Source organism: Barbatula barbatula (assembly GCF_947034865.1).
Source record: "Barbatula barbatula genome assembly, chromosome: 15".
Classification (NCBI taxonomy): domain Eukaryota; kingdom Metazoa; phylum Chordata; class Actinopteri; order Cypriniformes; family Nemacheilidae; genus Barbatula; species Barbatula barbatula.
In genome coordinates this window covers 21,861,156-21,885,818 of record NC_136778.1, presented here as the reverse complement: position 1 = coordinate 21,885,818, position 24,663 = coordinate 21,861,156, and the positions used below count along the sequence as shown (strand labels likewise).

Here is a 24,663-nt window from a genome sequence, read left to right as displayed (position 1 = left end):
GGGACACCCTGGGGGGCGGCGCTCGAGAGCGCGAAGTCCCCGGCGGGGCAGGACTTGACGCCGGCTGGAAGGCCGGCGGGGCAGGACTTGACGCCGGCGGGACCACCGGACTTGGGACCACCGGACTTGGGACCACCGGACTTGGGACCACCGGACTTGGGACCACCGGACTTGGGACCACCGGACTTGGGACCACCGGACTTGGGACCACCGGACTTGGGACCAAAACCCCGACCTGCAGGACACGACCCTCCAGGCGGGTTGACATCTGTCCCGGAGTAGTGGAGCCCGGGCAAAGATCAGTGCCCAAGGTGTCAGCAGACATCGTCCCCGAATCCCCCCTTCCCCACTCACCGCGAATGCCGCCAAGCGGAACAGGAGCCGCGGAGCTCGAGCCGGGCGGAGCTGAGTCCCCCGGGGCGGCGACAGTCAGGACGCAATCCTCCGGGACGCTAGCCAATGGGGCGGGTACCCCGACTGGAACTCTGGCCTCGTCCCGGTTGATCACGAACCTGACCATATCGTCGAACCCCAGGGGCTTAAGCATCCTCTTCTCCGATGGCGTGAGACGGTTGGTGAGGCAGCCATCAAAGATCACCTTTAACTCTGCATCACCGAACTCAGTATCCCTCGCCACCGAAGAAAATGCCCTGGCGAACTCCCGCATCCCATGATCCCCCTGACGGAACCCAAACAGCAAGTGGGCAAGGCGAGATCGCAGGAACGATGCTGAATGGTCCATGTAGGCTGCCTGCTGGGCTCGGTTATGGCTCGTTCGTTCTGTCATGAACTGTATGAGACAACCCAAGTGCAGGCAGCAAAACGGAGATGAAGGGGTTGAACAAGGACTTTAATATATACAGAAAACAGGAACAAAACAAAAACCCACGAGGGGGTGACAAAACAGGGTACACAATAAACTGAACTAACTAAAGACTAAACACTTGACAAGAATTACAACTACAAAACACCTAGACTAACAGAACACTCACACTGACTAGACTAGACTAACAACTCAAAGGCATGGCATGGCATGGCATTAAGCAAGAACCAGCAAAGCATACCAGTACAGCAAGGTAACACGTACAACGAACGAGCACAGGACAATGAACACGAGGGCATTAAATAGGGGAACAAACACAGGATAACTACTAAGGGGCAGGTGAAGATAATGAAACACTAATGGGAAGGCTAACGAGACAAAAGGGCGGGAAACACTGACGAGACACGAGAAAGCACATGGCTTTCTCACACAAAACCTAAGGCTATGCCATGACTCCGCTGCAAGACCAAGAATAAACATGACATGATAGCGGAATCATGACAATCCATTACTTCTCCTCATGGAATACACATGCTTTACCATGTAAAGTTTTAGCCAACTTTGATCCCAGTTTCCTTGCTTCAATTTTATCTCTTACTTTTTGTTACAAAGATTCTTTATCAGAACAAGTCGCTGTTTGTTGACAGAAGGAGTAGACAGACAGTCGATCCCCATACGAATGAATATATTTTGCCATTTGTTCATCAGTCATGACAGAGAGCACAGACTTGTCATATGAAAATGCAGAGAAGGTCTATCTTACTATCATAATATCTATCTCTTAGTAACTTAATGTTAATAAACACAGCCTAAATGTATTAATTGTGTATTTTTAAAGTAAAAGTCGCATCTCTTTATCTATGCCATGTTGGTTCTAAAATGGGGTTCAGTATTAGTATACAGAGTACAGTTAATCAAGACAGTGATTGGTAATATATCGTGATTTAGAGTAATTACAGCTGTGTAGTAACTGACTCTACAACAAATTGCTAAAAAAATTATTCGATTTTATTTAGTATAGGCTACTGCCCTTTTATTGCATCATGTTTCAGATGACTGTTTATGCATTATAACAACACATGATAACTAATATAAATGAAACGAAAACCTATAACAATCACAGAGCTAACAACTATTTAACCTTTTGGTTGTTATGGCTACACACTAAGTTGTTTGCTTGATGATGGTGAGTGGTCAATATCCTAAAATTAGTAAAATCTTTAATAAATCATTCTGATACTACAACAAAGATGATGTAATAAAAATTCCAAACTTATGTGGACATAAGGTAATATGCCTATTAGCCTAAATGTTTACACACACGTCCTCCATCGTTGTGCTATATGTAATTGTTACAGTTTTGTCTAAAATGCGCACATCCAAGATCACCAAAGTGATGCTGTACAAGCGCGAAGAAGTCGGCGAGTGACCGCGCAGGTGTCTCTCGCGAGAACACGCGCTTCGCGAGATAATTTATAAGGTTTTCTTTACGAGAGAACGCAAACGTTTTGCGTTTTTTCTTTCCTTTCATATTTTTTCCACCACCATGTTACTAAAGTGGCTCCGTAAAATATGAATGAACAAATTTGTGTTGTATTTTGTGTGCATTTTACACAGAATACGTTTTTCTATCCTGCTGAAGTGCTTTTATATTGTTTTTCTATGGAAATAATAGACGGACGTGTTTAGCTGTTATGCCTGCACGAGACGTGCGATTGTAGCGTCTCTTAGAGGTCTTCTCGGGTCCAAAGATCTTTACCCGACCTGAAATGACCCGAATCACTTTTTACCCGAACCCGAGACAGACCCGATAACGTTTTTATGTTAAAGCCCCGAGACAGACCCGATAACGTTAGACCCGAGTCCGACCCATCGTATATATTTTTTAAACCCGACTAGACCTGAATGTAAACCGACTTTATATTACTTTATATTACCCGAGGCCCGAAGACACTCATAATATACCCGACCCGTGTCCGAAGCTCCCGTGAATCTTTTAGACCCGAACCCGCTCGGGTCTCGGGCCGGACCTCGGGTTTTCGGATCTAAGTGGACCCGTGAAGTCCTCTAGCGTCTCTCACATAGCGCCGTGGTTTAATACGCTGAAATAATTTCACATTTTACACAGAACGTCGCTAATGTCAGTTCCACAGACTCATGAAGGCGGAACAAGTGTCGTTAGCCTTCGTTTACAATTGAAAGTTGGCATATGGCTATTTCTATTATCAAAAAAGTACCACGAGACCCTCGCGGTTTGCGCTGGGCTTTTTCAAACCATTCCTGATGGCTGTGTTATGTGTTTTTAGACACAACGATTCGTTCTGGGCTAACTGCCCGTAAGGTATTTGGGCATAGCATAGGTGCAACACTGTTCTCGTAAAATATATGATGCCAGGAGGCTTTTGAAACATCCGTGCTCAGGTCACATCAGTCATAATCCGTCCCCAATTAACAGTGAAAGTACTGCCCGAACGTTCCTTTTCTGCTCTTGAGGCGTGAGGTGGGTTTTATAGATAGACACCAATCAGATTGCAGCCTCCCCAGCAAATGAACCAATCAGATGTACGGGAGTCACATTTCGTACAAAATGCGAAAGTGAAAGTGAATCCTTAACGCCATTTTGACTGCAAAAGGAAAGGGTCAAGCTGGTAGGTTTTCTTCATTTATGTTTTGGTTAACCGTCTACAAATATTTATAGCCTATGTTAAATGGTGTTTGTAAAACGACACAGTTGTTAAATAACTTAAGGACTGTAATGTTAAGGGATTTGAGACAGCTGCTGAAATTGTGATTTAGCGTGTTTCTGAACTCGCATTATCTTAAGTGTGTAAAAAATTTTGTAAATGCTTTTCAACTTCTCAAGTACGGCCGTACTTGATCTTTAAAAGACAAGTTCGTTTTATACAGTAACTTATTTATCAATAGACAGGTCCGTAGCCAGCCAGTTGAAAGGGGAGGTTATTTTTTTCAAAAAGTGGACCTTTTTGCAGTTTTCTCCTCCTTTTGTATTTAATTATGAGGTTCAAATACTTCATTTTGGTGACCTTTAATGCACTCATTTCTCCTGGATTAGCTTGTCTGCTAGTATCTTAACCAGCACGCTTTTTGATGCACCTAAAATATTTATTGCATTGTTGTCAAATTGCCTCCTCATGTAACACTTTTGTCAGTCCATACACAGTTCATAAGTTTAAAGACCTCACTAACAACAGAATAGATTTAATGAACTTTACTGAAATATTACTAATAATTCTTCTCATCATCATTTCTTGACTCTCTGTCAATGCCTCTTTGCTATGTTTTTTTATTATTATTACGCTACGTTTATATGGCTATTATATTGTAGACCAGGGGTCCAAAACTTTTTTCTGCAAGGGCCACATAATTCTCCCTGTCTTTAATGCGGAGCCGGGTCGGTTTGTAACAGAAAATTACACGGGCCTGAGGTACTACTTGAATTATTGTGGAGATTTAATTATGATTTGATATGTATTTATGATGCCTCCTAATGGTATAATAGTTTATTAATAGTTAAGTGCTACTCAAATTCAAACCATTTTCTTATGCATATTAATTAACCTTTCTCTTTCCCAACCGCTTGGCCATTTTGTCGTCTCTTTGAAATTTTCTGATGGTTCGCGCGTCAGTTCTATCGCGATGGTACGTTATGAATTTAACATATTATTAGGCTATGGGAGTTACTTAGAGAAATTTGGGTCTGAAAGCCAATATTCTGACGCTCGCTCACGGCCCTACGAGAGAAAGCTCCTGATTGGTTAACGGAATTTTCGCCAAAGTTCAGATTTTTCATCTCGCTCGAATCAAGCGAACGCTCAATTCGCGTCATTCGCGCCGCAAGTAGGTCATCGCATCTTTGCACATTCTGGACCTTTGGCAGTGAGGGGGGGTTCGTTCGAACCACCCGAACCCCCCCTGCCTACGGGCTTGATAGATGTTGTGCTGTGTTTCTACATTAACACTAACCCAGACATTTTAATGAACAGACTAAAATGTAATGTTAAACAGTGAAAAAGAAAACATGTAACGTAAACGTTTCTCAAAAGCAAGAACATGTCCTTTTGAAGCTGCGTCCTTCATAGAGCAGTCTTTTTACATTTTTAATAATTCATTTTCAGCAAATTTGTCTTATATAGCATATATATATTTATTTGTTCTTGGGGATTTGTGGGTAATTGGGGGCCTCAAAGGATACTGTTACGACCCTTCTTTGGCTCTTAACAACCTAGGGATTGAGAAGGGGAACATTTAAACAGTTCAGGCATCTGTCAACAATATCTGAATGAAATGGGGAAAAACGAGACACAAGATAAAGTCACAAAGTTAATTTAATAAATGTAAAATAATAACTTTTACATAATAAATAGAAACAATATTTACACAAAGATAATTGTTAGAAAAGGAAACAAACTTAACCATTTCTATCTACTCCTAGCCTAAAAAGAAAAGATCAAAGAAAAAGTCTTCAACGTCTGCGACGTCGTAACTAAACTGCTCAATCTAATAAAAAATATATATATAGAGAGTGGCACAAATCCCTAAACTAGTGTGCATAGACAAAATTCAATCTAAATGTTTAAATGTATGTCACGTGACATGCTTACCTAAACCCTTCTCCTCTTTCCAGCTTAACCCAGCTTTGAAGAGTTGTCTAAAACGTTTAAAGCTCAAACAAAAAGACACAGAAAAGAGAAACACACAAAAACTAAACACACAGAGAAACAGTAAACGTCCCTAAGGACGTAACAATACACTTAAATGTGTGGTAACGTAAGCAGTTTCTGCCAATCTTATGTTAACCTTGAGTACCTGTAGAGTAGTACTGCATTCGTCATCTCTCCGAAAAGCCTTTTGCTTTCTCACATTAACAGAAGACAGATACAGCTGCAAACGACTTGCAAATCCAGAGTAAAACTGGGACTTGTTTGAGAAACAATCGTCTTCGAAGTGACGTTCACAAACAAAAACATTTTCTCTACTCTGTTGGTGTCCGGGAAAAACAAACTGCATCCACTGCTGACACCGAGTCCTTTGGAAAACTGAACAAAGCTTTTTTTCCCATCCCAACCAAAAACACACTTCTTTGGTGCCATTATAAGTTCTTGGATGAAAGCAACTACTATAAACTATCACGCGCGGTGCTCACTAAAACTGCCCTTGGAATGACACACGCTGATGGGCGTGCTCTTCCGTTGTCTCTCTGGTTCATGCATGGGCGTGCTTTTCCGGAGAATGGCCAATAGAAAAAGGAGGACCCCTGTTATGAAACAGGGGTCCAGACTTGTAAAAAACTTACCGAAGCCAGTTTTAGTGGTGGGGGAGTGTATCAAGCACATAAATACAACGTAATACGTCTAACTATTTTTTTAACCAAGATGATCATGTTAAGCATGAGAAGCCAGTACGTTTGACAGTTTGAAGAAGTAAGAGTGCATCACATAGCATGATACCACACCTTTAATGTATCCTTTAAAACAAACTGAACGAACAACACAAAACGAAGGCTGCCTTACATGCACATTTATTCATTTGGCAGGCCAGCATACTTCTATTTGAGGTGTCCTTCGATGGCACTAGATGACGTGGCAGCCGAGATATGCAACCTCCCTAGGACACGTCAAACGTGCCAAACGTGATCAAGTTAGCCATTAAGTTTTTTAAGTATATTAAGTAAATGTTTATTAACATTAAAAAACATATAACATAGAAAGTACAAAAAACACTAAGGACAAAAATTCTATGCAAAAAGGATAAAAAAGTAATTATTTTGTAATAAAAGTGTAAAGTTTCATTTTCTAGATTATATTTCCAAGAATTTTGTGAGTTTTCAGAGCTTTGGAGCGAATCGGTTAAGACATATTCTGAAATGTGGTTAACAGGGATTTCAATACCCGCTTAATCGCTTCAGAATGCACAGCATTATTTGACATGTTGACATCAATTCAAGTGAAAAATGCAGATAGAGCGGCACATATATTGGCTCCGCCCCTTTTGGCAAAGCTGGCTGCATTTAAAGTCACCATGAAACGGATGTTGCAATTTTCTTCTTTCCGTATCGTGGCCAGTGGCGTTCCGCAAATCTTCGAGGGCAAGGCCCCGCTGCATGGGTCCTCTCCCACCAGCAGTGATGTCATGCCAAGCACCTGCTGGAGCGGCATACCCTTCATATCTTTATTAATTGCATTTAATGTTATTTTTATTAACATTATATAGGTTTTATAATTTAAGCGTCACCATTTCGAGAATAGGCTGGGTATAATGTTTTGTAGTTTAAAAAAATACAGCCAGTAATGCATTATTTTACATGCAGGCAAATGTGGGCGTGGCTTCAGTCCACAAATTTTATGGTGTGACATATCAGAACACACAATTTAATATTGGAAATGTGTCCGCGCATAGTGCCCTGCCATTTCAGTCATGGCACGAAAAGCACAGGGCTGTGCAATGCATCTTCAACTCGCAGGTATTGCGCACAGAACGCGTTTGCATGAGCTCAAGTAAAAAGTCTTCTCCTGATGGGCGATGGGTAGGATTTAACTTTATTTTAACTCATCCAATAGTCAGTGCACGACTGATGACATTTACAAGCAAGATTTCGTTACTATGTTGCATACAGATCAGTTTTTCCGCCACCATCAATGTAAATGAATACACTGATAACAAAGTAAATAGTTTAAACTTTAAAAGTGAGAACAATGCTGTGGCACGACGGAGTCAGACGTCAGCCTATGTGCCGGACCAGCCCATTTTAAACTCTGCCCCCTCAAACATAAACATAAATAGATTCATACAATTATTTTGCCTTTCCATTTTTTATTTGGTGTGATGTAAATTGGGCCTGGCCACTGGACTATAGTGCTTCCTCTTTTTTGTTGCTGATGTTATGTGGTGAAGAGTTGTTGTGGAGATTTTAATAGAGTTTAATGTTTTTGATTAAAGATTACAAGTGCAAATTAATTTTGTAAAAATAATGGTGTGCACAGATTAATAGTTTATAATAATCACTGCAACACACTTCAATTACCCTGTTTGATATTATGGTGAATTTAAAAGTCCAGTCAGTGAAATCTAGCAGCATCTAGCACAGAGGTTGCGAATTGAAGATTAATTTGTAAACAAAATGGTGTAAATAGAAATGGCTGATTGTAAGGTAATAAAAAACGTTTATCGATAACAGTATTGATAAGTAGTACCGGTATCGATAAGCAGTATTCACTTTGGTATCGACATCAATAAACCCATCCCTGAAGACATGTTATTATTATTATTTTTATATTGCATTTCTGTCAACAGATCCTTTAGATCTTAAATGTTATTTGGCAATGTTTATTTAAAAGAATGTATCAGTGCAGGTCTTTCTGTTTTAAAATGAATGTGCCCTTACAATCTTACATCAAAATGTGAAATGCAATTCCACCCTTTAGTGGTGTTTGTTCTCTGATGTCGGAATATCCCTTAACTCCTCCCCTTCAACTTAAAGTCTGCTGCCAACACTTGGTAAGTTATTTCAAACTTGTTTTATTATTTATAACATCATGACTATAATAGGGTTGCTGCCACCCTAATACAGACTTTTTTTAACTAAACTTCATTATTCATAGTGACACTACAGTCCAGCACTATTGCAGGATACACACACTTCTGCTGTGAAATGAGCAGTTGATCTACAGACACTGACTGTCCTGCATGAAAGAAATCTAGAACAGACCCTGTAAGAGATTCACATAACCAAGTCATGGAGGCTGCTGAAGTGATCTTTGCTAACCAACAACCAAACGATGATCATGACAATGATTTTCTGCAGAGAGTCAAAGACATTCACAAAACCAGCATGAAGAACAAGTATGAAAGTTTATTTGAGGGAATCCAACTCCAGGAGAATAAAACCCTTCTGGACAAGATTTACACGCAACTGTACATCATAGAGGGAGAAAGTGAAGGAGTGAACGAAGAACATGAGGTGCTACAGATCGACAAGGAACCAAAGATGCTGAAACACTGTAAGTCCATCCACTGCAATGACATCTTTCATCTCTCACCTGAATCCAGATGTGATGCATGGAGAAAAGATGGGAAAGGAAAGATTAAGACAGTTCTTACTAAGGGCATCGCTGGAATCGGTAAAACGGTCTCTGTGCAGAAGTTCATTCTGGATTGGGCCGAAGGAAAAGCCAATCGGGATGTAGATTTCTTGTTCGTGCTTCCATTTCGAGAGCTGAACTTGATTCGAGATGATCGCTATAGTCTTCACAAACTCCTGCTTGACTTTCATCCTGAACTTCAAGATCAGCGCCAGAAGATTTATGAGGACTGTAAAGTTGTGTTCATCTTTGATGGTCTGGACGAAAGCAGAATTCAGCTGAAGTTTGCAGACGGCGAGAAAGTTTCTGATGTCACTGAGACTTCATCCGTTGGTGTGTTGATGTCAAATCTGATCAAAGGAGATCTGCTTCCTTCTGCTCTCATCTGGATCACCTCCAGACCAGCGGCAGCCAATCAGATCTCTCCTGAACACATCAACCGTGTGACAGAAATCCAGGGGTTCAATGACGCTCAGAAGAAGGAATATTTCAGGAAGAAGATCAGCGATCCAACACAGGCTAGAAGAATCATCTCCCACATTAAAACATCAAGAAGCCTCCACATCATGTGTCACATTCCCGTCTTCTGTTGGATCTCAGCCACTGTGCTTCAGAACATCCTGAAAGACCCTCGCAATGCAGAAATCCCTAAAACTCTGACTGAAATGTACATACACTTCCTAAACGTTCAGATAAACGTGAAAAGTCTGAAGTACGATGAGAGAGATGAGAAAGATCAAGAGAAACTCCTGCAGTCCAACACAGAAGTGCTTCTGAAACTAGCGGAACTGGCTTTCAAACAGCTGATGAAAGGCAATGTGATGTTTTACGAGGACGACCTGAGAGAGTGCGGCATCGATGTCGCTGAAGCTGTGAGATATTCTGGGATGTGCACACAGATCTTTAAGGAGGAATCTGTGATTTATCAGAAGAAGGTTTACTGCTTCATACATCTCAGCTTTCAGGAGTTTCTCGCTGCGTTTTATGTGTTTCACTCACATTTAATCACCACAACCGAGGCATTGAAGATCTTTGATACACTTCATACTTTGCTGAAAGGAGCCGTCGAGAAAGCTCTGGAGTGTGAGAACGGACACTTGGATCTTTTCTTGAGATTTCTGCTGGGAATCTCTCTGGAGTCCAATCAGAGACTGTTACAGGGTTTACTGCCTCACACAGAGGAGAGCGCAAACAGCATCCAGAAAACTACAACGTACATTAAAAACAAAATCAAAGATGAATGTGGTCTGTCAGCTGACAGGTCTATCAATCTGTTTCTTTGTCTGTTTGAAATGAACGATCAGACGCTGTACACAGAGATTCGAAAGTTTCTGAAATCAGAGGGAAACTCGAGACACCGAATCTCTGCCGCGCATTGTTCAGCGATAGCCTACATACTTCAGATGTCAGAGGAGGTGCTGGATGAACTCGACCCTAAAAAATACAACACATCTGAAGAGGGTCGAAGGAACCTGTTACCAGCCCTGAGAAACTGCAGGAATGCACTGTGAGTGTTAAAGTCTAATATCAAGACAAATAAAGAAATATTCCCCCCGGAAAATAAAAATGTTGATAAGTTGAAGCTCCAAAATGCACATCCATCATAAAAGCCCCAAATGACTTCAGTTAGTTAAGACAGTTGCTCCATGGGTGTGTGTGAGAACATATATATTTAGCTAAATCAAGCATATTCAGGACAAAATCAAATACGATGTTGATAGTGTGACATCTTCATTCATGAGTTGATATTATGTTTTCTCTCACACACGTAGTCCTTCAGAAGACGTTTCAGAAGACGTTTTGATGCTTTAATGATGGATGTTTGTGCTTTTGGAATCTTAACATATTGAGTCCCATATACAGACATAAAGTGATGGATTTTTGTATTAAATAGCCTAACTTATTTATATTCAGCTGAAGAAAGGATGTCATGTACATCTGGGATGGTAGGAGGATGAGTCAATTATGAGAAAAAACACTTTCTTTGACATTTTTGTGATGTACAAAGGTGTTAAGAAAGGCCATCATTTAATCAAGTTCAAGTATTTTGTGCATAAATAGGTTCCACCTGCCTGATTGTCATTTTTTGTTGTTAATATTTGTTTCTTATAGTTCCCACATGAAAATCTGAACATTTGATGACACCGTTATTGTAAAATCTTTCTTTTAGACTGGCTGGCTGTAATCTTTCAGATCAGTCGTGTGAAATTGTGGCTTCAGCTCTACGGGCATCAAACTCTCCGCTGAGAGAGCTGGACCTGAGCAACAACGACCTGCAGGATTTAGGAGTGAAGATCCTCTGTGCTGCACTGGACAATCCACACTGTCAACTGGAAATACTGAGGTCTGTGTTTGTCTTATGAAAGTCTTAATGCCATGTTCCAACAAGAGAAAGTCAGATGCAACAAGAGGTCACAGTATAATATTAGATTCTCTATGTAGGTTATCAGGCTGTTTAGTGACAGAGGAAGGTTGTGGCGCTCTGGCTTCAGCTCTGAGATCAAACCCGTCACACCTGAGAGAGTTGGATCTGAGCTACAATCATCCTGGAGAGACAGGAGTTCAGCTGCTATCTGCTCTACTGGAAGATCCACACTACAAACTGAACAAACTCAAGTATGTTAAGTAGAATTAGAATTGTACTATTCTGTTTGAAAGCTTGATGTGGTGTTCTGGCAATCATGGGCATGATGCAGTGTTTGTTGTAGTGTTTTTGATTGTGTAACAAGTAGTAAAATTACAATCAGTAAGTAGTAATAATAGTTTCACTAAACATTAATATGTTTAAGGTGAACTGAAACATTGCCTGTATGTTTGTGTGCCTGTTTAGTTTGGATTATGGTAAACCCTTCAGAATCACACCAGGATTACAAAAATGTAGGTCCCGCCTTTATCTTTCTTTGTTACTCACTTAAACTGTATTTACTGTATGTCGGTCTTTAAAAATCATATCATGTATATAAGTGCCGTACACTCTGTTCTTGTGTACAGATGCACGTGAACTCACTCTGGACCCAACCACAGCACACAACCTGCTCATTGTGTCTGGCGGAAACAAAATGGTGACGTGTGTTGAAGAGGAGCAGTCATATCCCGATCATCCGGAGAGATTTTTGCTCTTTGAGCAGGTTATGTGTAAGGAGAGTCTGTCTGGACGCTGTTATTGGGAAGTGGAGTGGAACGGCTGGAGTCACATATCAGTGACATATAAAGGAATCAAAAGGCACGGAGGGACGTTCTGTAGATTTGGACTGAATCAGATATCCTGGAATCTTTACTGCTGTGACAGCCTTTATTCTGCCTGGCACAATTTTGAGACCACTGATATACCCGCCCTTTCACCACCCTGCAACAAAGTAGGAGTGTATGTGGACTGGTGTGCCGGGACTCTGTCCTTCTACGCCGTCTCCGACACACACAGGCTCACACACTTACACACGTTTCACTCCACGTTTACTGAGCCCCTTTTTGCTGGATTTGGGCTATATCATGGCTCCACAGTGTCTCTTTGTTAATGAATATATCAGTATGAGAAGCAATTCATTGAGAAACATTTAAACTAGTAACAGACGTAAAATGATCCGCAATACACGTTTTTAACAGCAGGTGCAGCTGTTTTTACTGCAAACTTGGAAAACATGGATATGCCGATATTTCTTAAATGTAAAACAAATCCAAAACAAGCACAGACAAAGAGACTTTTATATAATTAATTGATTTGAAATTTCTTTTAATTGTTTTAATATGTAAAAACTGCAGTTTAGTTTTATTATTTGACATTTTTATTTTACAACGAAAGAAAAAAAATTCTAATTAGTCTGAAGTAATTTAGTAAAAAGAAACTGTGAATTGAGATCGTGAATCGCATGGCATCATGAGCTGAGTCAGTCGTTACATCCCTAATTTAAACTGTAGTTTTCATAAGGTCATTGGGGATACACAATTTAAAATGGAATTGAAAATATTTGCATAGTTTGTAGCATCAGATATTTCTATTTATAGAATGACGTGTTTCCACCCACACTACCAATAATAATGCATTACTACACCGTTTTTTGGAGACGTCTTATCTCGGGGTTAACAGACAGATTTCTCAGATTATTAACTAACTGAACCAGGTAAATTCATTACTTACACGGTTGTGCTGGTCACTTGGTGTTTTTCTGCAGCCATTGTGAACTTTATGTTTAGAGCATATTTTAAAACTTTTTGTCTCTCTGTAGGTTATCAGGCTGTTAAGTGACAGAGGAAGGTCGCGGCTAATAGTATTAACATAGCTTAAATAGATACTGATTTTAACTAGCTACACAACTATAAACCTGGCACTTTATTTTGGTACCATGTTCATGTCCAGTTTTCTTGTAGAAAAATATTGAACTTCAACTGGTATGAAATATGGCACTTTCTTATTATTTGTAGAAATGTGACGTTTACATTAAATTTCACTTGTTCAATAAAATGTGTATATAACTAAATCTATCCATAGCTGCTTTTCTGCAGAATTCTGTCATAGTTTGCTCATCTATCTACACGTCCTAAAAACCTGCATGACAAAGTCACTACTGTTCATTCTTTAATTCTGTTTAATGAGAAGAATGCAGATCTGTCCTAAAAAGCTCCCAAATGGCACAAAAGCACTTTATTCGGTCTTCTGAAGTCATTTTAATGATCAGTGCACAAATTCCAGCAAAACTAGGAACATAAATAGTCTCAAACTTTTGCTGTTAGTGACTGTTTTACACATCAGCCATAACACTTATTCCTGTTACAACTTTATTAAAGATAAATGATATATTTACTGGTTCTACATTAAGGTAAAACAGTATAAAATACATTAAGATAAAACAGGCTTTAAAATACATTAATATAATGCAAATTGCTTGCCTAAGTGTGCTTGAGGTCTCATTTATACATGTCCATTGCTTACAGTACATGGCAATATGAAAGCATAACCGGAGACAGTTGGCCGCAAAGTGTGCATGCTCTATGTCCAGTCATCTTCTGACTATTGGCCTGTATCCCATCTCCCCTTCCAGCTGTTCGGCTGTTAAAGTTCCCAGGATAGGCTGACAGTCAGGGTTGAACACAGAGTATGCGCTCATTTCTCCAGGCTGTCGTGCCTTTGGACTCCTGAAGCCCTCATAGAGCCAGTAGAAGAGGGAAATGAGGAAAAATGGAAGACCAAACTCAAGCTCTGTGAACAGTCCCAGCAGGACCAGCCACAGCAACACCTTCAACAGGGTCAGATGCCTGAGAAGCCAATGACCAGAGCCAGAAGCCAAACCATCTCCTTCAGCCTAAGAAGAAAAATGACCCAGAAAAACTTTAAAGTAGTTACACAGGCCGTTTGCACCCATGTTTATACAGCATTATGCTGGAAGTCGAGCACAATATAACCAAAACAATGCTGTCGTGTTACTGTTCCCACATCACGAGATCGCACCTCTGTGTTTGCAGTCTGAGAGCAGGTGGTCGGTTTCAGTTGTGGTGTAACAGAAGACTCTCTGGAGGATTCATGATGGTCTTTAACTGTCATTTCAGGCTTCATGTCTCGATCAGCGGGGTTCTGCGCTTTCTTTCTGGATCTATATTCTTCCAGCTTCCGCTCCATAATCATATAATCAGGAAAACTTGCATCAAAACGTATTTTTAATCTATTTATTTCATATGATATTTAAGCGCCACGTCCACTCGTCTTGACGTCCCCGACTTCCGTATTTCACGGTGTTGATGCTAGAAGGGATACAGCTACAGCCGGAAGTGGTGAATAATCTCGCCATATAATTACAATAAATGACTCTAGCACCTACACCAACATCTAAACTTAACCTTACGATAATTAAAATATGAATCAAATGTTTTCAGCGTGACAAAAATGATACGGTATTGAAGTGCGCATGCCCAGTGCAGGTATCTCTATATCCCTTCTAGTCAAAACATTTCACAGTCATGTGTGTTAGCAGATGGTGGCGCTCGGCGGCTCAAACAGCACGATCCTCCACTCTTTAAATTTCAGCATTTTTTTATCTCACCTGACACATAAATCTAGCAAATATAACCTTTATAAATTCTGATTGGTGCGTGACGTAAAAACTCTCTAATATACAATGTTACAAAAATAATAGGGTGTCAAGCCACCGCAAACACCTGTGATTGGCCAAGCCGTCCTAGCGCTGTGAAACGTAACACTAATTACGTCTCCACGACTTACTTCAGCAGCGCTTTCAATGATTCATTTCATTTTAAATGACGAAACACAGTCGCTTAACTGAAAGGGAAACGCAGCGAAGACCTACAAAAGGTACAAACATGATTAACATAAATAATCGTATATAAATAATTGTTGAGCCACGCATATATTACGTCGCCTTCTATCCGCAGTTTTTGCTCCACACGGACGCTTTTCTGGATGCACCGACCGGAAATGTGTTCACGTTACAGGGCTGTCTGTGATCAGGTAGTGGCTATAAGAATGTAAGGACATTTTAATTGACTTAAGCGTCTTTCCGATGATTAGTAATGACACATTTGCTATTATTATGTCATGTTATGAATAAGTATGTAATACGTTTTTACGGCAAGCTGAAGGTACGTTCTTGTATTGATATATGACAGTGTAACCAGGATTTCCAGCAGTTTGTCAATATAAAGTCAATATATCAGACTGTATCCAGTCATTTAAATGACTTTCATATCTCAGAGGAAACGGAATGAAGACTGTAAATGAGTGTTTATTGTTTTTACGTCAGTGTAACGTTCTCTTAAATGCATACTTTAAATGCATACTTTAAATGCATACTTTAAATGCATACTTTAAATGCATACTTTAAATGCATACTTTGTGTTTTGTAAGTTTGTTCAATCTAAACAAATGTAGCTAAGGTCAGATTTTCCACAGCTGCCAGGCAGATGATAAGATTGCATTATTTAGATTTGTTTGCAATGTTTTAACTCTTCACTGTTGCAGCGTCAGACGTCTGTAGTAAATCTCGACTGTGGCGTACGCCAGCATGGCCTCTGCCCCAGCACAGCAGCCCACTCTCACTGTAGAGCAAGTCAGAGGTAAGAGCTCACTCATTACAGGCTCATGGACCACAGCAAAGCCTCAGTTTATCTGGACTTTTGTCTCGTGCATTCCAGTTGTTTTGAGTGAGGTGATCCAGGCCTTTTCCGTGCCGGAGAATGCAGCCCGCATGGAGGAAGCCAGAGAGAGCGCCTGCAACGACATGGGCAAGATGCTGCAGCTTGTGCTGCCTGTGGCCACCCAAATCCAGCAGGACGTCATCAAAGCATATGGGTTCAACAATGAGGGAGAAGGTGACCGTAAATATGCGACACACCAGTGCAGAGAAAGTAATTATAAGTGTAATTATAAGTAATTGCTTCGTTTTTGCCCTTTCAGGTGTACTGAAATTCGCTCGACTAGTTAAGATGTATGAAAGTCAGGACCCAGAGATCGCAGCCATGTCAGTGAAACTCAAGAGTATCTTACTGCCTCCTCTCTCCACTCCTCCCATTGGCAGTGGAATTCCAACCTCATAGAACGACAACACAAACTCCTGGTCAGTGTAACACTTCTGTTCGCACGTGTGGCTTAAAGCGGGGATGGTTAAAACCAAATGTTACAAAAAACGAAATGGTGGTTGTTTCTACATTCCCAATTTCTTTATATTCAGTTGATTACAGTTCAAACATTTAGATCATTTTTTGTCATATTTATTAATTTTCCTTTGTATTTTCCAGTATTCAATGTGCGTATATTTATCAAATGTAACACTAATTTGTGAATTTTATTTGGGAGTTTTGTTGTTTTTTTAATCTTTTATACAGTTTTTGGTCTGTGACACAGTCTTTATGCGATTGTCAAATAAACAGTATTTGTCCAATAAAATCATTTTTACTTAAAAGAGAAACACATTTTTTGGTCTTTACAGCTTTGTTTGTTATAACAGTATAGATGTAACAGGACATGATATGGGATGAGAGGGAGGGAGGGAGGGAGGGGAGCGGGCAAGGCATGAAAGGACCATGAACCAGAGCTCGACCTCGGGTCATCTGATGTCGCAATATGGCACACTAAGCTGTTTTTCACTGACAATGTTTTTTCATTATAAATCCACCGTACCTTTGTGAATGCTAGTAATGAATGATAAGCATCTCTTAAAGCTTTATTTTTCAATAACACTGAACACCAAAAAACACAAAGCGTATCTCACTGTCCTAACAGAATATTATTGGCAATATGAAGTACTTTTACTGAACTCACAATGATCCACAAAGTTGCATGGTGTATAATGGGCTCAAATGTGATAATTATGATTTGATAAATGAAATTTTATAATAAAATATCATTTGAAATTCCCATGAGTGGAGTAGTTCATAACGACAGCACTCGTATGCGTTCCATATTTACAGTGTTTAAGACATCTACATTTTGTAGGCATAAATGCGACTTTGCATTGTACCAAACAATTGTTCGTATACATGCAATCTCTTTAGACCGAACCCATGACCTTGGTGTTATAGCGTCTACTCTAACCACTGAGCTACGGGAAAGCTCAGATTTAATGCTGGTAAATGATGAATCATTCAGAAGACAGATAATCACTTTTCAAGCATGGTTACAGGCTGCCTAGTTGCAATAAAATTGTATATCCGTTTAGATAAACCTTGAGATCATTTAATCTCTGTTGGATTCCGTACGTCAATGTTTCCTTTTTTCAAGCCTTTGTTTTATTTAGCTAATGACTTTGGCTCAGGCATTATTCTCAGACGAAATGATCAATTAGCCTTTGTTTATAGGATTCTACCTTCTGCAACATCATGGATCGAGTCGAATGTTTCTGTTAGCTTCAAAATTAGAGGCAGGAAATAGAGATTAGAGCCAAATGTAGAGATAGAAGTTGAGGAGAAATTAATTATGAATGTGAGGATAGAGCTCTCTAACTGTGCTGATTCTAAGCAATTAGAAAAATCTATCTATCAATCATCTGGCGCTCCTTGTGGGCAAAACTCTCAAAAAGTTATTTATTGCAGCAAATGTTTACCACGAACGTTACTTTCTTTAAACATCATTTTAGTGTCATTAACAATGCGTGTTAGTGAATTATTAGCTGAGACAACCCATTATGTGTGAATAAAGAAGCCGCGCGTGCATTTTGAAGACGAGCAGAGTGCGTGCGGCTGCTGATGCTGATGCGAGCGCACTGACTGCCGCTCTGAGCGCATCTGTGAACATTCAAACCATGGAGTGCTGATACACACACCTGCCTCATCCCACGTGCCTGCGAACTGCACAGTATGAAGATGAAGGACTGAGGGGATGCTACGAGCCGTTGGAGGATGTCAGCTCTGAAAAAGGTACCGCGTTATAATGATCGATGTATCCGGGCCAGCGAAAGACTAGTTTCATTTACATATTAGAAAGACTCCAGACGTATCGGATGATGATGATGACGATGTCATAATCACATGAAGATATGTTTACCCACCTAATGTTGTAAATATTAAAACATCGGTGACATGGCTGTCTTTTACCTATATACTGCATGATCGAGGCTATACTTTTGTGAAACTATAGGAGTAAGTGTATACTGTGTGCAGAACATAATGTTCTGTATTCTGTGGGATTTGAGAGGCTGTGGGGGATCGTGTAGTATGAGAGGCACGCGCATCAAGCAGCATCATCCGGTTGATGAAGCCAATAACTGTAAATAGTTGATCATCTGTTCATCTCCTTCCACTCACCGACTGTCTTATGTGTGTGAATTTTACTCCATTGTACTCTTTCCATCTTCATCTCTCCATCTGCCACAGGTGTTACCATGGATACTGCAGACACATTGCTGCCTTTTCCTTGACAAGAGTTCAGGTAAGAAACGGGATGACATGTTTAGGGCATATTTATTCACAACTTCATGCTGTAGAGAGGTGATTTGTGGATTTCAGGTTGAAATCATCTAATGAAAAGTCATTGTTCTGTGTTCTCCCCAAGCCATTTTCCTCAGTCGTTCACGGTGAAATTGTGATTATGGTCTTGTGTTTGGTTGTTGCAGTCTTCAGTCTTTACTTTTGGTTTTGTGTTGGATGTGCTTGTTTAATCTGATTAATCGTGGTGGTGGGTTTGATTCCCAGGGAACGAACATATTAAACAAATGTATTCGCACAGTAAGGCTTTTTGGATACAAGTGTCAGATAAATGTTACTTAAGAGTAAAAACCTAAACAAAGTTCATTACATAAATTTGTTTATAAGATTAATAAACTGGTTTAGAAGATGGTTTGAGCTACAGCCATTTCTTTGATATATTTTACATTCAACACCGCTCTGATTCATCCGTTAACATTGGGGTTGTGAGGCCAAATAAAAAAATGTAACAATAGCAAAAGCAATGTTGCTTTCAATTTTTGTAAATACAACTCAATGATGCAGGATTATAAGTGCACTTGTACCGCGACTGAACATCTCATCATTTGTTTTGTTGCATTTTTTCTTGGAATACATTTGTCTTAATTGGTTTATTTTGCCCTGTGATATTTCAATCTACTACAAACTACACCACAAAACTCACTTTTCTTTGCAAAATGATTCCGCGTGTTATGAGCGATGTCACAGGATATACAGTATACTATGATGCTGGTAAAAAATGAATCGCCTCATGAAATGTTTTACTTCATGGCAGTACATCCGGTGGTCCTTGCATGTACCCTCCATGTCCCGAACGGCCTTAGTTAACTTCAGTATTCCAGTGAATATTTTGAGAGAGCCTGCTGCTGTTTCTATGGAGACGAGGGAGGCTGATGTCATTGGAGGTTATCCTGAACATGCTCGGATCTGTTTGTTTGAGCCGGTATCTGATGCTGATTATGTATTCAGCAGTGTTCCGCGCAGCTTCATCTCGAAACTGTCCTCATGTCAGAAGGATTGTGCAAACGTTCAGAGGGATTTCTAACAGTTCAGTCATGAAGGGAGTGTCTCTGAATGGTATTCAACCTCTGTCGTCTGTGTAACCGAGCTCAGCATTTTTCAAAGGTCGCGACGGAGAACCCATAATAATGCTGTTGGGCCTCTAAGGAGATCTCAGATCAACAGCTGCATCAATGACTGATTGAAACCATGTTTAATAGATCAGATCAAACAATACTAAGGAGAATGAAGCTACCAACATTAACGGCTCTAATGAGTAAAGTAGTCTTATTTATAGTAATACATTTTATCAGAAATATTTTCATTTAGGTCATTTAAAATTTTTTCTTGCTGACTTTTGGAATTGATTATTAATCATATATGTCAATGTCATGCACTTTTAGTGGTTGTTCCACTAGACTAGACGGCGCCACACATTTCTGCATTTCAGAGTCCACGAAGAGTTAAAATGTCATCTGTTAAACTGTTCTTCAACTGCCAGTCAAAGGTAGTTTACTGAACAGTCGAAAAGAGATTTTGGACTGAATTGCCAGTTGATATTGGTTATTTGTTAAATTCATAAATATGGAAGGCCAGTTAACTACGCACTACAGTGTCACGTGAGCGTTAACTCAAATATAAAATGATTTAACCATTAACGCACACTTATGTCATCTTAAAACTCTATGAATTTCTTTCATCTGCAGAACACATAAGAATATATTTCGAAGAACATCGGTAGCTGACCAACACTTGAGCCCCATTCACTTCAATTTGGGGCTGGGCAATATGGCAAAAATGTCAACTCGATAGGTTTTTTCTATACTAATCGATACGATATTTATTTCAATATATAATTAATTAAACGAATGTATTTTTATCTACATTTACATTTAGTCATTTAGCAGACGCTTCCAAAGCGAATTACAAAATATTCATGGCGCAATAAGCGATATGTCAATCTATAATATGTAAAATTATTTTAAATACAGTTTATTAACAAAAGTTAACTTTAAACCAGTACAAATTCAATGAAACCAAGTCATTGATATTACCTAATTAGACATAACAAAGAGGATATTAGGCCATAAACAACATGTATCGGTTCATTCATTCGCATTTTGACTGGATTGACTCCAGTCTGTTGTTTATCGGTCTGGCTAGTGGCTAACAATATATAACTATTTATATTTTAATCAATTTATATTCATTCAAGTAAACTTGTATTTTATTGTACAATAATTGTGTTACATAAACAATTTGTTGAAGTTTATTGTATGTTAATATGATTAAATAATCAATTTGTTGAGGTTCTTCTACTGGTAACCCAATGCTTTCCTGTGGCTCAGTGGTTGCAGCAATGGGTTAGCGATGCCGAGGCCATGGGTACGATTGCAGGAAATGCACATACTCAAGACAAAAAATATGATGAAATGTATGTCGCGTTTGGATAAAAGCGTCTTCAAAATGCTTAAATGTAACTCAAAATACATTTAATATATTGGCTAGACATACTTTTAACTATGTCATTTACTTTGCTATTTCTTTTGCTTGTTTTCAGAAATAAACTAGAGACTCTATTCTTTGCAGATGTGTACCGGAAGTTTAGTGTGGCCCACAAAAGCGTGCATGCGCAGTAACCTTTGTTTGTGTTTGTGGAGATAGAGAGAGAACCACTGGGCTTCCCCTGAAGCAAATACAATGATGCGCTCGGTGTGAATCTCAGGCTGAAGGGTTCATGTCAGTCATTTCAAGAGATTCGATTGGCTGGAGTAAATGGTTTCAGGGACGAAGAGCCCGTGGAGGATCTATCAGCTGTTCCCATGGTGACAGGAAGACTAGTTTAAGGTGTTTCTGGGGGGATTCCTTGACCCCCGTATATATTATCTTCTCAGGAGAAGCCTGTGAGCGAATGCTGAATTCACCAGCTTCAGAGGACAAACATGCTGTGTTCATTGATCTCTGGGTTCGATGTAGAAACAGTATCATTGTGTGATGTTATCAATATTCATCTAATTGTGATGAAAGGAGTGCAAATGTCTTTTGATTTACATGTCAGCTTGTTATGGCCTTAAACTGACAACCTAAAGACAACTTTAGACGGCAAGAGACTGTTCGTAAATTGACCATTCAAATCATTTCCAGCACATTTGTTTTGTTGGTGGGTTTACATAAAACATTTATGATTAACAAGAGGATGATGTAGACTTTGTGTAACGCACAAATTGTTTCCCAGGGAAAAAGGGGTAAATATCCAGTATGTATGATATATTTTTGCTTGATGCCACTAACCTTGAAAATTCCATTTAGTTCTTCACAAAGAGTGTTTATGGTATTGCTCCCATGTGCTGCGGTATAGACGGTCAGTAAGCGGTCAGTAGGCTGCAGGCGATCGGTAGAGATGCCGTGAGGACATTCACAATATTTCTGATGTTTACTGCCTCAGGGATTTCCAGTAGGTCTTGAGCAGAAGTGCGTGTAGCTTGTTTCTCAAATTCGTGTGTTTCCTCCCGGTTTAAGTGTCCATCCGTATGTTCTCGGCTTTCTTCCCGAGGTCGCTCGGGTGCTATTAATGGCTAACTAATGGTCATATGGTGCCGTGCACTGATATCTGGCCGCTCTCCATGTGTTTCATATCAGGCCGTGGGATCGAGAACATTTGAACCCTTCTTTATATTCACAATATGTTTTGTAATAATCTCTAATAAATCCGTCGTCAGAATAATTTGTTATTGCATTATAAACTGTTACTTTATAACTGTTATCATAAAGTTGTCTGATGATTTATTTTTGCGGTAGTCCTGTGAGCAATTCTTTAAAAGAACACATATCTTTATAACCTGACATATTTCACTGAAATAGGTGTTCTAGAGAAATCACAGCTCTGTCTGGAAACCCCTGGACTTGGTAAACAACATAAATGTGTCAAGGGAACATCGAGTATAGTTGGAGTTCTGTTTGTAACGTTGCCGTTTCATTTATTGTTTCCCCTTTAACTCCACTGCAACTTTCACCTCACAATTCATACACAATGACTTCAGAGGGGTTGTTAGACGTGAGATGAACCACAGGAGAAACATCTATTAAAGCGTAGTTGGCAAATTCATAATCCTTTTATAATCATCAGTTTATATGTCTGGCATTTTCTGTTCTCATCTTTTTCCCAAGTTCATATTCGCTAGAAATGGCATGCTGTCTGTGTGGAGGAACAATGAGACGTTTTAGGAATATATAAACACATAAAAGGTTTAGTTTATGTTTTTAATTTCCTCCACATTTACACACTCTGAGGTCAAGAGTCATATCTAAGAACGAAGGTCAAAATTTAAGTCTTGGTTTCACAGACATAGCTTAGCTTAAGTCAGGACTAAGCCTCAGTTAAAGCTGGATATTTAAGCAGCTTTTTATAAAAAAAATACGTCAAGAAAAGTCTGAATCTTAAAACCATCGCAATGACATTGTGGCGAGCAGGGTGGGATGAGAGCCGTGAGGGAAAGGCGCGAGGTTTTAAGTCTGGGAATAGGCTTAAGCCTTATCTGTCAAGCGTCTACTAAAAGCTGTTTGATTTGTGAACTGCCCCCAGAGGCCAACTCTGGGATTACGGCACAAATGCAAACATTATTAGCTAACATTTAGCTCATAAATAACATTAATAAACATGTGTTGAATGTTTGAATAATAAAACATTCAGAAGAACTTTGGCACTGAGATCACTTCATTGCTATAACCAAAATGTATAATATTTGTTTGAATGACCATTACTGTACAGCATTCGTTCTATATTTTGAAACGACAAGCTGACATTTGACTGACAACCCTCTTGTTTTTTCAGGAAAAGCTTTTTGAGAATGCACGTATCATAAAAAAGTTGCCTTAAGTTAAAGGGGTTTAATTCGCCGGAAATACGTGTTCTTCCTTGTCTTTGATGTGTTATAAGTTTCCCATGCCTGCATTAGACACGTTACATTGCAAAAATGTAAGTGTCGGAAACAAAAGATGTATTTTATAAAGAAATGAATGCTCACCCAGACCTGCCTGACACGCCTCGTGTAACCACACCCCGGCAAATCTACGTCAGTTTGTAACAAGTCCCCCAAATCTAAACGCAAGTAAGGTGGGCGGTCTTGTAAATCTCATTGTACCATCGCTGTCACAGCCATGTAGCGGCGACACTGTGTGTTTCGTTGCGAAACGAAAACATTTCCTGGTTTGCACTTCCAAAGGACGAGGCAACTAAAAACAAGTGGTTACATTTTATGTACAATACTGTTCCACAAAAGTTCAGTCCGAATATTCAAGTGTGTGCAGCGCTTTTCACGGATGATTGCTTCTCAAACCTTGGAGAGATCAAGACTGGCTATTTCCATTCCCTGCTGTAATGCGAGCTTGTTTCTATCTCACACAAACTCAGAGCGATGAGCTTTGTAAAATATTAGCATGTTTCTGAGAGGCGGAACAAAGAGGAGATACAAACATGCTCGGTATGTGGAAAATACAGCGTTTTTAAACCTTAAATCATGTATACACATTGGATTACATCTAAAGCAAACAATAATATTCGTTTTAGCCACGTCAACTGACCCCTTTAAGTAAGGAGTTATTTGCATACATTATTACAGTACATAAACCATCATAAACCCAGATGAAACGATGAGTTTCCTGTGAAATACCGAGGTCTTGTATCGCTCTGCAGGGGTTCAGTTCTGAGATAGTGATGACAGGCTGATATCACATTAATAAACAACTTCTTACACAATAAATAAACAATTGGACATGATTAAAACTGTAATTAATTAATGTATGTAAGAACAGAGATATAAAGTCTTGAAAGTTTTT

The 24,663-nt window shown here is 39.6% G+C and overlaps 3 protein-coding genes across 6 annotated transcripts; 2 read left to right on the top strand and 1 right to left on the bottom strand.

The window, feature by feature from the left end:
* Positions 1 to 3,434: 3,434 nt before the first annotated feature.
* On the top strand, positions 3,435 to 13,400 carry LOC306905016 (NLR family CARD domain-containing protein 3-like). Of its 2 annotated transcripts, XM_079475332.1 has the most exons (7): positions 3,435 to 3,471; positions 8,266 to 8,338; positions 8,443 to 10,429; positions 11,093 to 11,266; positions 11,365 to 11,538; positions 11,753 to 11,799; positions 11,914 to 13,400. In XM_079475332.1, the coding sequence occupies exons 3-7, from the start codon at positions 8,577 to 8,579 to the stop codon at positions 12,435 to 12,437; spliced, it is 2,772 nt and encodes a 923-aa protein (XP_079331458.1). In that variant the 5' UTR covers positions 3,435 to 3,471; positions 8,266 to 8,338; positions 8,443 to 8,576; the 3' UTR covers positions 12,438 to 13,400. The 2 variants fall into 2 exon arrangements, with proteins under 2 accessions (XP_079331458.1, XP_079331459.1); XM_079475333.1 differs by lacking the exon at positions 3,435 to 3,471 and having other exon boundaries at positions 8,199 to 8,338.
* saysd1 (SAYSVFN motif domain containing 1) lies at positions 13,303 to 15,001 on the bottom strand. The gene is made up of 2 exons (XM_079475341.1): positions 14,366 to 15,001; positions 13,303 to 14,219 (listed from the first exon to the last, which is right to left on the bottom strand). Exons 1-2 carry the CDS (start codon positions 14,537 to 14,539, stop codon positions 13,917 to 13,919), a joined length of 477 nt encoding a protein of 158 aa, XP_079331467.1. The 5' UTR covers positions 14,540 to 15,001; the 3' UTR covers positions 13,303 to 13,916.
* Positions 14,866 to 17,284, top strand: grcc10 (gene rich cluster, C10 gene). 3 transcript variants are annotated; one of them, XM_079475342.1, is made up of 5 exons: positions 14,866 to 15,223; positions 15,304 to 15,396; positions 15,890 to 15,984; positions 16,063 to 16,239; positions 16,325 to 17,284. In XM_079475342.1, the coding sequence occupies exons 3-5, from the start codon at positions 15,933 to 15,935 to the stop codon at positions 16,462 to 16,464; spliced, it is 369 nt and encodes a 122-aa protein (XP_079331468.1). In that variant the 5' UTR covers positions 14,866 to 15,223; positions 15,304 to 15,396; positions 15,890 to 15,932; the 3' UTR covers positions 16,465 to 17,284. The 3 variants fall into 3 exon arrangements, with proteins under 3 accessions (XP_079331468.1, XP_079331469.1, XP_079331470.1); XM_079475343.1 differs by having other exon boundaries at positions 15,304 to 15,379; positions 16,325 to 16,825; XM_079475344.1 differs by lacking the exon at positions 14,866 to 15,223 and having other exon boundaries at positions 15,355 to 15,510; positions 16,325 to 16,825.
* Positions 17,285 to 24,663: the final 7,379 nt, after the last annotated feature.